The sequence below is a fragment of the Lepidochelys kempii genome, chromosome 1, assembly GCF_965140265.1.
Source record: "Lepidochelys kempii isolate rLepKem1 chromosome 1, rLepKem1.hap2, whole genome shotgun sequence".
NCBI classification, from domain to species: Eukaryota; Metazoa; Chordata; order Testudines; family Cheloniidae; genus Lepidochelys; species Lepidochelys kempii.
The window spans coordinates 311,572,003-311,587,194 of record NC_133256.1 but is presented as its reverse complement, the minus strand read 5'-3'; the positions used below and the strand labels follow the sequence as shown (position 1 = coordinate 311,587,194).

At 39.4% G+C, this 15,192-nt stretch overlaps 1 protein-coding gene across 6 annotated transcripts in view; it reads left to right on the top strand.

The window, feature by feature from the left end:
• The window catches only part of GRM8 (glutamate metabotropic receptor 8), a 455,163-nt gene that overhangs the window by 436,888 nt on the left and 3,083 nt on the right, over window positions 1–15,192 (top strand). For 4 of the 6 annotated variants that reach the window (XM_073328251.1, XM_073328250.1, XM_073328253.1 and 1 more), the window contains one exon: window positions 6,386–6,632. In XM_073328251.1, coding sequence (XP_073184352.1) covers window positions 6,386–6,632 — 247 coding nt within the window. Of the gene's footprint in view, window positions 1–6,385; window positions 6,688–15,192 lie in introns of all 6 variants that reach the window. The other 2 variants (XM_073328248.1, XM_073328249.1) reach the window with 1 other exon arrangement.

Here is a 15,192-nt window from a genome sequence, read left to right as displayed (position 1 = left end):
TAATGGATGGAAGTGGTGTGGTGCATGGAATGTAGTCTGTGAGATGCTGTTGTATCCGATCTGTGTCAGGAGAAGGGAGAATAGTCAAACCTTCCACCTAGTAGTAATAAGTGAGTCTGGAGTTTTGCAAGCTAATCTGAAGAGTTCTCTCTGAGTGTGTGGGGTGAGCTTGCATTTGAATGTTAGAGAGGATGGACCAAGCTGCAGGGCAAGATTTAAGGTAGTTGTAGAAGGAACTTAAACTTTAAGTAGCTTTACTTTCAAACATTTGTTATTTTCTAAGTAAAACATAATAACCATTGTAAATTAAACAAATCTGAACCATAACTGTTTTAACCTAGCTTTTTTTCTGGGGATTTCCAATGATCACAGCATTTGATAGCACAACATTTGATGTCTCTTACTAATTTTCCCCACATGTTGCAATACAATATTTTAAGTACAGCTTCCTTTACCATAGGTTACCTACCAGGCCGCAGGCTCGGTCTCCAGAGGTTACAATGTCTGTAACAAAAAGAAGGGGAAAACATCTTTTCTGGGGTTTCGTTATGAAAGCAACTCATGAAAACTGGTCTGAGTTTCCACTGAGTTTGGGGCAATTTTCATGCTGCTGTGTACTTTGTCTCCCTGCACAGCCTTCCTCTTAGAGGCCCAGACTCCCCTTTACCTTATTTGTTTTCAGGGTTAGAGAAATCCAAGTGGCCTGCTATCCCTCCTTTCCTTTGATGCATTAGAAGGTGTCCAGATGGCCCCTTTACTGGAAATGGAGTAGAGAAAGCAAGGTACAGGTGGTAGTGTATGAAGTGAGGGAATTTGTAGGGGGCACTGGATGACCATGACTGGGCAGAGAGGAACAGGGAAAGGGGTGCTGCTGGGTAGTCATGACTGGATATTTGGGACTAGGTGAGGGAACGGGAGTTCACTTGTCCCTCATTGAGTGGGTTCCGGGAGGTATGTTTGTTTGGACTAGAGTTGTCCTACTCTGAAGTTCGGGTTCCTCTTCATTAGAAACTATCTCCGGAAGCTACCCTGGGGATGTCTATACAGCAGCTGGGAGGTGTAATTCCCATCTTGTAGGCTCTGCTTCTGCTAGATAGCATCTTAAAAATAGCCATGTGGCTGTGGCTGTGCAGGTGGTGGCTTGGGCTAGCTGTCTGAATGAGATTCTAGGTACGCATTCAGGTGGTTAACTCAAGCTGCTGCTCATACTGCTGTGGCCACACTTCTAGCTTTAGCCCGCAAGCTTGAGCAGAGTTGGTGCATGTACATCTACCCAAACTGGGAATTACACATCCAAGATGCAGAGTAGATGTACCCAAAGTTTGTGGCAGGCTGAAGTGGGAAAAACCCTCTGGGACTTGTTTTAGCTAGCTCGAGAGCCCCATCATATAATAGCTTCAGGCACCTGGGGGGAAAGCATTTTTGGTAACATACTGGCAATTAATAGTAGTTGTTACTTAGTATATGAATCACCTATGTAATATTTGTCATCTACAATTACTGGACATACAGCCTTCCAAGAGTGGGTTGCAAATTCGAGCCCTTGATATTGTTACGTTATTTAAAATAACAAAGAAAATATGAAAAGAAAATAAAGAAGCCATTCAGAAGCTATTCCCTTGTCACAACAGAAGAATTTTTAGATAAAAATGGGATGCTTATAGACATATGACTTAAATGAAAAATATCTGGACAGTGGAGCCGTTACCATCAGTAATTTTGGGGAGCGCAGGTACACATGGGCTCCAGTGAGGCTATAGGTTTCCATAGCTCTCATGATGTCACCTCAGCTTTATACCAAGTCATGCATTCATACACATTTAATTTCAAATCTACCCTCAGATCTTTCCTTCCCCTTAAAATCTGAAAGCTACTGAAATGTACAGCTAAGGAGCCAGAATTGGTTTTCCCAATCTTCTGTGCAGTACACAGAATCAAATCTGTGTTTACTGTTAATGATAATAAGCAAATGAACATGGTGGGAGAGATTTCATTTTTCTCACAGCCTGATTTTAATTGATAGGTTTGGCAAAAGATTATTTAATAAGGATAAAAAAAAAATTGATTAGTGCCCCATATTTTCTAACCCACAAAGAAGTTTAAAGCAAAATCTTGTCCACGGACACTGGCTTTGTATTTTTATGTATCTTTGGGCAAAATAATGAAAATCATGATATCTTTAAATGTAATGGGTACACTTGTAATGCCTTCTTTTAAGCAAAGCTGGATCTTGCTTTCGCAGTACCATGAACCGTGTATGTGTGGACTTTGGAAGGGGCTTTGCTGGACAAAAGGGGTGTAGTTTGGGAGGGGTCTAAAGGGCTAGGCTACACTACACGTGCGACATTGGCGCAGCTATGCTGCTGTAGTACGTCTGGTGAAGAAATTCTATGCCGATGGGAGAGAGCTCTCCCCTCGGCATAATGAATCCACCTGCGTGAGAGGCAGTAGCTATGTCGGCGGGAGAGCTTCTCCCACCAGCATAGCGCTGTCCACACCGGTGCTTGGGTCGGTGTAACTTATGTCGCTCAGGAGGGTGACTTATTCACACCCCTGAGTGATGTAAGTTATACTGAAGTAAGTGGTAGTTACGGCCTAAGTGTGTGTGTAGTTCTTTTAAACTTACCCCAGCGGTGGCAGCCTAGCTCCTAGACTTCTATATCTTAAGGTTAGCTACCACTGTGAGACACATGGAGGATCATTCAGTATTTGCTAGCTTATTAAACTAAACTGTCTTTGCTGCTGTTCATTTATTTTATTGATTTTTAGTGCAGCTTTTGCTGTAGCAGCCAGCCATTTATTTACACAGAAGGATAAAACTACCCACAATGCATAGCAATTAAAAAACCGCTATCTTTTTGTCAGGAATAAAATCAAACAGAAGGTAAGAGTCAGACAAAAGTTAAACCAAATACATAATGCTCTGCAGTTCACTAGACCTGGGCTCTGGCAGGGTGCCAAAGGAGTGAATTCTAAAGATTGAAAAGACCATCATAAGAGAAAAGTCTGTCACTAGACATGGAGAGGCTCTTTTCCCATTGCCCTTCATCTTGTGTAGTCATTTGCACTTGCTTTGCATTAGTATAAATGATGGTACAAGGTGCAGAAGAACGGAGAATCAGGCCCGGAGTGTTTAAGCACAGGGGCTGTCAGACTTTCTCCTAGCGGAGCTGAATGCTGCAATGGGGGTATGCAGTAAAGTGATCAAGAGACTGCCTTTACAAGTCTAGCAAGTTGTTCAGTGCCCTCGGCTCCAGTTGGCTTCAGCAGGAGTTGGTGCTTATCACCTTGCAGGGTTGGACCTGCAAAGAACAGGACACCTCAGCAATGTCTTTCTTGAAGTCAGCCAGACACTAATTGGAAGCCAGCGCAATGCTCAAATCATGGGTACAACATACTTGTTCACAGGGGATTCCTCCACTCAGGGCTCCAGGCAGTTTTCTCTGTTAGTGGGATAAGTTTTAGATGCTAGAAAACACCACCTTTACCCCAACATTAGCCAAATAATCAAATGATGTCATTAAAAATCATTTGCTGTTTCCATAATCAAAACATGAAACCTTTTTATTAATGGGACATGAGAATTTGACAGATATGTTCAGCAGCACTGTATTAATCACAGCATCTCAATGTTCCTGGTAAAATAATTAGCAGTAAAATGCTTGACAATCTCAGCATTTAAGTAGCCATAATTAAGTTTCAGAGGCAATGCACCATTAAGAACAATAGGCTATGGTCACGCCTATTTTAGTGCTAATGTTTCAGTATGCCTGGTGTCTGATTCAAAAACACAACAGTCATTATAAATACTTTATTGTTAAAAGTTATCTTTGCAACCTGAAAGGCAAAAGCTTTTTTTTTTTTTTTTTTTTTAATTGAAGTTTAGATTAGCATAATCCAGAGAAAATTTGCAGGTAGATACAATTTTAGCAACAGATACATTTTATAAGAGGGCCTGATCCAAACCCTTTGAAGACACTGGGGTTGCATTAGCCCAGGGCTGTATCTAAGTGGCGCAATGTAATCCACAGTAATAAGATCCTTGGAGTGTAAATTATAACTCTTTGGGTTTAAATTATGCCAACAATGGGTTTAAATTTATTCCAGCAATGAATGCAATCCCCTTTCCCTCGGTCGGTAAAACACTGGGCATATTAGTTATACCAAATAAATGGAACCTGAAAGGACTAACAATTGTTAGCTGCTGAATAGTCCTACTGGCAGGAAAGGTGTCTGTAATGTGCTTTGTCTTCAGATTATATTCACTATTTATAAAAAGAAAAGGAGTACTTGTGGCACCTTAGAGACTAACCAATTTATTGATGAAATGAGCTGTAGCTTACGAAAACTTATGCTCAAATAAATTGGTTAGTCGCTAAGGTGCCACAAGTACTCCTTTTCTTTTTGCGAATACAGACTAACACGGCTGTTACTCTGAAACCATTCACTATTTAAAGCAGCCAACAGGCATTGATGCCATTTGTATGTAAAATATGCATTTCATGTATGTGCAAACATCTTTCCATATAAGGTTGGAAAAACCTTCCAGTTATTTTAAGGTTACCTTCCATATAACGTTACCTGGACAAATCTTAAGGCATTCTGTGGGCCAGACTCTGCTCTTAGTTACACCAATGTAAATCCAGATCAACTGGATTGAAATCAGTGGCGTTATTCCAGATTTATACTGGTGTGAGTACACAATTGGGGTTTATCCACTTTTGGAGCTATTATAGTGATGTATTATTTAAATGAAGGAATTGCTGCATACCACTTTCAGTAACAAAATGCGAAATCCTTTGGACCTTATTATCCTGACAGTTGCATGCAGACAACTCCGTGGAGAATGACAACTCTACATTTAGTATGCTTAGTGTTGTCAGGTTTAAAAGTGCCAGATCTCTACTCAAGTGGTAAATTGCACAGGGCACTCTTGGCTTTTTGGTGAGATTTTACACATTATCTATAGAATAACACAGATAGTTTGTGGAGTGTCCCCATGGTGTGAGTTCACACCACTTAAGCAAATCTGTTACACTTTTCATGTAATGGTGTTTTAAGTGATAGCACTGTTTGTGATCTCTAAGGGTAAAGTAGCTAATGGAAAAACATTGTTCATGAGTTGAAGAATACTCAAAATGTGCTTTTGTTTGGACTATTCTAGGCCAGTTTATTATATCATTAGTTTTCTGCTTAGGGCCGATTTACTGAGGGATTGGCTGTAGTGAAAACAGGTGATTTGGAGATTGACATTATTGACAGATTCTTAGTACTGTATCTCATGATGATAGTCGCTATGCCATAAAAACACACCCCACACTGAGATTAAATGTTATTGAAGCTCTGTTAGGAGGTGGAATAGGTTTTATTCTGTCCCATAGAGTGGGCTCAGTGTTCCTTCTGATACAGTCACAGTATTGCTGAGCTAGAAAGAGAAATTGGAGTAAACCATGCAGAATTGTACGTAAAATTCTTGTTTAATAATATAAAATCCTCTATGAGAGGTAAATGTTGAACAAAGCCACAATGAGTATTTTAATGTGCTTTTTTGAATAGATATTTGCACTTGGTGTTTATTACCATGGAGCCATCATCACCTTTTCTTCCCAGGCAGCAGGAAAAGATCAGAATAGCTTGGTTTTCAAAGTAATAAGTGATAGACAGAACACTCCCTTTGAAATGGTAATTCTTTCTGTTTGTCTATAGGGGATAGAGGTCTATTTCAAACTGGTTCCCTGGAGACACTATATTCCAATTTCCTATTTACAAAGTCCATAGCATATAAGAGTATTTGTTATGTGCCACATAATAGTATGATTAGAATTCGACTGTAATGTACAAATGTTAAAGGAAATGGTATTCAGGCTTTACTGTGGAGAAACTCATTTTCTTCCAGGCACAGGAGTCAAACAGTAAATCAAATGTTTCTCATTAGATTCTGTGTTAAGCATGTTGCCAGTTGAACAGTATTGCATGCACTGGTGCATCAGGGAATGGTACATTATGTCAGAAGTTTCAGTTTATTAGAATAGATGATACAGGGCTAACCTTGTTGTCAGCTTTGTTGTATATTATGTCTGCACAGACACATTTGTTTATAATCTGAAAATGGAGGTGGTTCAGAGGCTTAATTATTTTTAGGGGAATGGAGTTTAATAAGCATTAGCTGCTTCTACCACCCACTCTTTAGTGGAAGAAAAAAGAACGCTTGACTATAATTAAAGACAATCTGAGTGAAGCTTCCTTCTAATGTACACACAGTCAAGTGACAGCATGATACCATTTCCATGTTCAGTTAGTATTTTTAAGATAATTACTGCATTTGCCTATGCATTTTCTATCAGTCTTACAAACATTGTTTTTTATGTTGTTTTCCCCCCCACAGATGTACATCCAGACAACAACACTTACTGTCTCCATGAGTTTAAGTGCTTCAGTATCTCTGGGCATGCTGTACATGCCCAAGGTTTATATTATCATTTTTCATCCAGAGCAGAATGTTCAAAAACGGAAGAGGAGCTTCAAGGCTGTTGTGACAGCTGCCACAATGCAAAGCAAACTGATCCAAAAAGGAAACGACAGACCAAATGGCGAGGTCAAAACTGAACTGTGTGAAAGTCTTGACACCAACAGTAAGTCATCTGTAGACTTTCCCATGGTCAAGAGTGGGAACACTTCCTAATAGATGTACGTTCGCAAGAATGCACTCACTTTTAATTGTAAACGCTATTCTTTTCTTTGCTTGTCCTGCATGAATGCAGAGACGTGTCAGAATTCAAGTACCTTTGAGCACAGAAATGCCTACGGTTTGCCTACATGCAAATCTTTTTTAGGGGTGACAACTGGTGATTAAAAAAATGAACACATTTTGAAAAAACTACATCTTTTTAAATGATCTGGCCTAGCAAGCACTAATTTGTTGCATCGGATTTTACTATGGTAGTCTCATTATATACTGATGCTTCTTAGGATATATTTAGCTGCCTGCCTCTACCTTGTGAGGACTTTTGGGAGAAAGTACCGCATGATCCCATCACCCAAATCTTTGCTGTAGTTTTTCATTTTGTACAAATAGTACTGGATCTCTTTTTAAGTTTACAAAAATTTAACATAAGTATCTATGTTCCAAGTGTTCATGCACATATAGATTAGGCACTATATTTTTAGAGTTACCAAAGGATAGAAGTGGGAAGAGAGTATTTTCCACATCTGGAAGGTCTTTGAATCCTGGCACATCTCTTAGGAATTGATAAATTATTATAACTTCCAGACAGCAGCATGTCATAAATAGAGCTGAGTGAATGTTTTCTGTACTTGGCCTTTTTCAGTCACAATCGCAGATTCAGTGACACCAAAACATTTAGTGAATTCATATTGGCTTTGCCAAAATTGTTTTGGAAATTAAAAAAATTTCCACAAAACCCAAAGTGTTTTATTTTGACATTTTCTTTTGATTTTTTAGTTTGAAATGACTTTTCATTTGAACATTTCCTTTAATTGTACGTTTAAAAAATCAAAACCATATAAAATGGTCAAAACTGAAATGAAACGTTTCAATTTGATGAAAACAAAATGTTTCATTCAGCTCCAAACAAATTTTATTTTACTCTTTGATTCACCAAAAATGTTGTTGTTGGGTCAACCTAAAATATTGTTTTAAAGATTTTTTTTTACATTTTTTGGAATTGCCAGCAAATTGAAAAATCAATGTTTTGCCCAACTCTAGTAATAAAGCCTGATTAACTGTACTTCTGAACAAAAATAATAAAAAAGTTTTGAATAAAGCTAATGAATCCCCTTTCCCAAATCCGGTGGTAATAGAACATAAGTTTCTATTCCCTGACCTACACGAGGGGGAATCAATCAAAGTTACGCAACTTCAGCTACGTGAATAACGTAGCTGAAGTTGACGTACTTAGATCAACTTACCGTGGTGTCTTCACTGTGGTGAGTTGACTGCTGCCACTCCCCCGTTGACTCTGCCTGCACCTCTTGAGGCCCTGGAGTACAGGAGTCGATGGGAGAGTGCTTGGGGGTCGATTTATTACGTCCAGACTAGACGCGATAAATCGATCCCTGCTGGATTGATTGCTGCCCGCAGATCCGGTGGGTAGTGAAGACATACCCTATGTTATAGTTAGAGCTTCAGTGAAATGGTAGTTCCTGTTATAGTTAAGGACTAATTCCTGCCATTATGCTGCAAATGGATCCTCTAGAGTTTTCTGAATTATTACTACTCCTGAGGTTGAAGGAAAGTTGAATAATAATATTTTGCTTGTACATGCAGACAAACCACTGCACGTATGATTGTGAAAGTTACTCCTGCACGTTACCACTGCATGTATGATTGTGAAAGTTACTCCTTTCACATGGAACTCCGAATGAATTCAGTCAGAGTTCACCAGAGTGAAGTACAGTGTAAAAAGTGAGTGAGGATCTTAGATTTGTTCCATAACTCACTTGTTGGAGGATACTGGGTACAGATTATCTTTTAAAAATTCAATAATTCGCCTGCAAAACTTATGGTCATTCAAAAGTGTGTAACTACCAGATGAAGCAATGGAGCCACTGCCCTTTGGATTTCGATAGGTTCATACTACAACCTATGACAGGGGACAGAGGGAGAAATCATGATGAAATTCTCTGTAGATCAGATGTCAGCCTGTAAATACGAAAACCCCTACATCTTTTACAATTCTTCAGAAGTCACCAAAAGAAAATAGAGAGGGAGGAGGGAGAAAGAGAGTTTCCTTGCTGAGTTGGCAAAATGATCAACATCAGAGAAAAAGGTCAAATATAGTTCCACAATGGGGTACATAGGAAGATGGTAAGAAAGTCCTGTGTACCTGAGATTTATCAGCTGTACCTAATGAAGAAGAAATGCTGTGTCTGGTATTCTTTTAACTATGACTATGCATAATTCATGAAAACAGCTGCCACTAGAAGCAAATATGCTTTCTCCAGCAGTGTGACGCAGGCAGGGAAGTATCAATTTACCATATTCTAAACCTGATTTAACACTAGCACACCTATAATTTTCAAGTGCCTCAGTAGTACATCTCTTCAAGGCTTTGATCCATGTACTGTTATACTCCATAGGCAAGTGTTCAGAAAAATCAACAAAGCCCTATTCTAGAGAGCCAGCCCCATGTAATTGAGCTGGCTTGGCTAAAAGAATGGGCTGTTAGGCTTTCAAAAATATACTATATCCATTAGATTTTGTTAACTTTTCTCTTTTCTGCTGAAATAATTATTGTCAACAAGTTTTTGAGGCTGTAGTGAAGGACACATTAAAATAAATCTGTTCCCCTAGATCTGCTGTAATAACCCACAAAATACAGAAAAATGTCTCTTCGAACTGACACCTGTAACCCAGTCTCAAATTGTTATTAGGTGATCACAGTTCCAGCACGTAAGTCTTACCTAGAGAATAGCAGGGTGTTACTCAAACTCCTAAAATGGAGAAAGTTACAGAATATACAAAATCAGGGTATCACTAGCACTCCAGAAATGGAGAGAGAAGTTTCCCTCCCCTTACCCCGACAATGCTGATACTGATGACAACAACCACAACTTACCACCAAAGCACAAACAGGAAGAAGTGAATTTCTGTGCTGAGTTTTGGGAGGCATCAATGGTGCATTCTGGGATTTCTTATTTAAAGATACGCAGCCAAATTCTGATTCCATTTATATATACCTGTATATGCTAAAGTAAAGGGAGCTGTGTGCATGTGTCTGAGGACAAAATTTGCCACTTGAAGAGGCAGGAGGGCAAGAGAGAGTAATCAGTAGGCGTGATACATCAGGATAACTACAACAGGATTGTATACTCAACTGCTGTAAAACATGGACTTTGATGGAGCTATACCAATTTATACCAGTTCAAGATCTGGCCCAGAAGGCTTGGTTCAACAGCCTAGATGCAGAAGTAATTCCTGTTGAAATCAAAAGAAGATTTTTCTTTCAAAAGGTCTGCAAGATCAGGTCCAAAGCAGGGATCAGGTGTGCCTGATCAGTCACCAGCAGAGAGTGAGCAGACAGGGCAGAGTGAAAGTCAGCATGTGGTCAAGTGAACACTAGGCAATAAACAGAGGGACAAGGAGGTTAAAACCAGACAGTCACCAAATTTGGTTTTCTTCTCTCCTACCCATCTCATTCTGATGATTCCTCTGACATGATCTGTATTATTCTTGCTGTCTTTCTCAGGTGCCTTTTTGTTTTTTTCATTGTCATATATATTTTGATTTTTCCATAGTCCACCTTTTCATTGTTCTGTTCTCTGTCATTCCTTGCTCTCTGCCTTTTTCTTTTTCTTAGTGTCTTTGTTTCTGGTGCATTTTCTTCCCCCCGACCCCCTTTTTGGTGCTTTGCAATTCCTTACTCACTCTCCTCCACACACTTTTTCTCTCTTTAAATTATTCTTCTTCCTATGCTTTTTATATACTGAGTGTTTTATTTTTTATTTTCCCTTCCTATTCTTTGTCTTCTGTCCTGTTTGTTTATATTTTACTCACTACAGCCATTTACTCTTTTGTTATTTTTCCTTTTTGGCTGCCCTTATTCTGTGCTTTAGGTCTGTCCTTTATATCTTTTTTTTTTTTTTTTTACATTTCTTGGGTCCATCTCTTTTAATCTGTTCCCCTACACTCCTGTGCTTGACCATTCACAAATCATTTTTTTTCTGTCAAAATCTTCTAGGCACATGGACTGAAATCCTGGCCCTGTTGAAGTCAATGGCAAAACTCACAGATTTCAGTGGGGCCAGGATTTCACCCATAGACTGAACCAAAGCCATTTGCTTCAGACAGCAGAGAAAAAAATGCAAGATAAATTACACACAACTCTTGAGATCTGGGAGTAGAACCCTTATCCTTCAGTTCTACAAAGGAGAAACCACACTGCTTGAGCTAAATGAGATCTCTCTGTGGTCATGTACAAAATTCATATATTACAGCATCACTCACTGCAGTTTAGTTGTTACTGCCTAACAGGACACCTCAAGTGGCTTGATTAAACAGGAGTTCTTAGTCTTCATTCAACCTCCATTCATCCAAATTCACCAAACCTTTGCAGAGAGCAAGGGATGACCTAGGGGCTTAAACAATTTCTGTTGAAGCTTCCATGCTACTCCCACTCAGGGCAGGCCAAGCAGTCCTCTACTTTAGCGTCTTTTGGGCTGGGATCAAACACATTATACCTAACAGAGCACTCTACATGGCTCATATCAGAATCTTCTTCTCCCACAACAGGTAATAGTGAATCTCAGTGCCCCTCACCCCTTGTCCTCTTTCCAGGCACCAAGGGACCAGGTATTCTAGCCCTTTCCAATGCTGATTGTTTCCATTAGCTTCTCTGTTCCCAGTCACATGCGTCAACTGATTCACTGTCATGTTCTCTGTTAGTTTTCCCCCCATTCTTTTGTGTTTCCTTTCTTTGTTTCTTTCTTCATGTTTGTTTACTTCTCTGCCCTCTCTGTTTGATGTTTGTGATTTCACTCTCTGTTTTTATTTTGTGTTGGATTATGACCCAAAACTCTATCTTCTGTTTTGTTTGTGTTTGCAACAAGCTCTTTCTGTCCTTCTAGAAGTTGCAGTGAGCTGAAGCAAGCTATGGGAATCAATATGGGCCCATCAATAACTTGGTATTCAGTAGAGAACTATTGAGACAAAGCCACTAATATATTCCCAGTCTATTTTCACAAAGCTAATCCTGAATATTCAATGCTAATTTCCATAATTGGCATTGCCTGGTAAAACTGGAAGAAAAAAATACTCAAACAAGTATGAAGGAGTTTCCTGTGCCTTTTTTTTATCCTAATGATGCCACTGATAAACATCTAGTAAGAAGAAGAAACGTGGAGGTTTTGTAATACAGTATGAAAATAAAATAAATGATAGCACCATATCTCTATGTAGTAACTTTCATCCAAGACAACTTAATCACAGATGCTTTATATGCTAAATCATAGGTAGAGATGGTTAAAAAAACCCGACTTTCACTGAATTATTTTACAAAAATTGCATAACAAACTCAATATTTGGAGAATCTTGGCCAGCTGTAATAACTGGACTAAACACAACCTTCCTTTGGTTTTAATAAAATATAGGTTTTAAATTGCTTTCCAAATAATATTGTGGTTCTCATAGGTAACCACAACTGTACATTTATTCCTCTCTACTATGAAACTCTTATGCAAATATATGTTCCGACAGATATCTTTTATCTTTTTTTTATTTTTTTAAGTTGTCATTAAGGTTCAAGCACATATCAATGGTTTGACTACATTTTACTTTTCGAAAGAGTTAAAACATTCAAAACCTGGGAAATGCAGAAGTGAAATTGCATTTCTCAAACAGGGCACTTAGACTTCCAAATCTCTGAACTCATGCTAATATTAGCCTACCATTGTTCCTTATTTGCATGGAGGGGAAGGAAAATGTGCACCACAGGATGCTGGTTTTATACTTTGTTTCACTAATAGATGTCTCTACACCAAGGCACTGATCCTGCAAGCTATTTCATGTGGGCACATCTCCACACCCGGGGGGTTCCACAGGAGTGCAGGGACTGAACCACATTGGGACGCATGCAACTTTAGGGCCTCGATGTGCTGCTTTGTCATTACTAAGGCTACGATTTAATCATTGGTATTTTTAGTAAAAGTCATGGACAGGTCATGGACAAGAAATAAAAAAAATCACAGCCTGTGACCTGTCCATGACTTACACCATAAATACCCCTGATTGAATCCTGGGGTAGTTTTATCCTTCTGTGTAAATAAATGTCTGGCTGCTACAGCAAGAGCTGCTCTAAAAATCAATAAAATAAATGAATAACAGCAAATGTAACTCCTGCCACTTGTGCCACCATGTCTACACAATATTTTTAGCATGCTAGCTCCACCAAAGCTAGTATGTCTCCTCCAGATGGGAATCACACCCTCAGCTCAAAGTGAGGACATACCATTGGACTCTGCAAACTGGTTTTGTAGACTCCTAAGGACCAGATTGGCTCCTGAGCCCCAAATGAACCTCAATCAGTTTATAATTCCTCTGCTAGGGATTGATCCAAAACAGGCTTGGCAGGGGACAAGTTAAGGCTTTTGGGGGTTTGGGTGTGGTCCTAATGAGGCATTTAAAGTTCGGTGGTGGTGGGTTAAATCTTCGTGCTTAGGCAGGTCTTATCAAACATCCTGCTGCTCGTAAGGAAGGGGCAAGAGACACTGGGGAATCTCCTCCCAGCATACCTCAGTAAATTTACAGAAAGTAGGAGACAGGGGTCAGAAGTCCTTTAATCTCCCATGCAAGGCCCCTGTACTCTACATCCCCTCCGTCCCAGCTCCATTTCACCCTCATTGAAACACAGGTCCTTGTTGAGTGGAGTATGGTGCACATTTACCAGTGTCAAACAAATTAGACAGCTGTCTAGGACAGGAAGTGAAGAAAAAAAGATGTGCAGATGGGTCAACCGAAGAAACAACTATGTCACCTATTTTAAATATGTACAGGACATTTCATGATAGTGTTTCTATACAATTCTAAATCCTTTTGTTTTGGTTTACTTCTGTTGTCTCATTCCAAGAGCAGAGTAATAAATGGGCCTTGAAAAGGCTATTTTCAGGAGCATGATAAGTCAAATTTGTTGCCCTCCCTGGCCAGATAAGCTTGCTGAGTGTGGTCTATGCAACAACTCTGAAATGTTCACAGTCTTAAAGACCAAGAAACTAGATGTTGAGGCTCTTAAATTCCAAACAGGAGCTGCAGGCTCATTAGCATAAACTGTATAGATATGTAAGGTATTAATCAAATAAAAAGAGAAAAGCTGAATATGCCAGTGGTCTGATTTTTCCAGTCTGGCAGTATGAACTACTATATAAACCCTCCATGGGAATACTTTGGAATAAATCTGATTTTATTTTCAAAGTCATACTGTAAGGAATACACCTATTTATTGATTTTTACTTTCTTCTTCTTGACTCATCCAACACTAGATGCATCAAAGCTATGTATTCAGACTGGCAGATAATTCAACATTACTTCTTTTCCCACACACAAAAAAGAAACCTGTCCAATTTGAGTACGTGTGCTTTATTTACTCATGTTTTACTGCGAAAAAAATCACTTTATGTTCTAAAGAAATTGGTCCAGTTTCAGCAATCCTAGTATATTCCCAGATGGGAGAATGCAGGGCAGAGTGAGAACAGTCTCCTCACCAATCCAGCTGTGGGAGCATGAGAGCGAGCTCACAAAGGAGTCTCATGTCCCATGCGAAAGTTCTGAAAAAACATGAATTTGCCTATACTTGCTTAAAGAGTCCTGGTACTCCAAAAGCAGGGCTATTTCCTCTCAGGAATGCGGTACTCTGATGCTTAGGCAGAGTCATATGAAGGCCTTGCCCAGCACCTGCTCAGAGTAGTCTTCTCTTGAACTTGGATGGCCACTGGTCTCTTATTTTTGTAAGCAACACAATTTGCTTGCCAGTTTCCACTGAGCTGAGTTTTAGAATTCACATTCATTTTCTCAGATCCAAACCTTCCCAGGGGTCATACTTCTGAAACTCCAAAACTGGAGGTACCTGTATGTGTGGTGATAAACAACAAGCTCTTTGACAGTTTCTTTGATGTGTGTGTTCTCATGATTATGCATTCCAATATCCTAATGGAAAAAGTCAAATCCTATTTGAATTTCCGTGGGCTGGTTCCCTGGTATCTTCCAAAGCTGCAACTGCAGGATTAGAGTCACATTCCCTAGAAATCTTACAATAATACGGTTCTGTACATAATGTAGTGGAACTGGGGATTGGGCCAGAGAAGATTCAGGGGGTAGCAGTGTTAGTCTGTATCCGCAAAAACAAAGAGTCTGGTGGTACCTTAAAGACTAACAGATTTATTTGGGCATAAGCTTTTATGGGTAAAACTCCACTTCCTCATCTGAAGAAGTGATGTTTTACCCATGAAAGCTTATACCCAGAGAAGATTTTATTTCCCTGCTTCTGTATTTCTGTTCTTCCACCATCACCTTCAGATTCCCAGGTCAGGTTTAGACAGTGTGAGGATTTCTTTTCCTATTTCAGTTATGTAAAAACATCAGTGGATTTCTATCCAATAAAACATAGCAAAGGACTGTCTTGAGAGAGAGAGAGAGAGAGAGAGAGCAAAAAAGCTTGATTGATACTGTGTTAGCCTTGATTC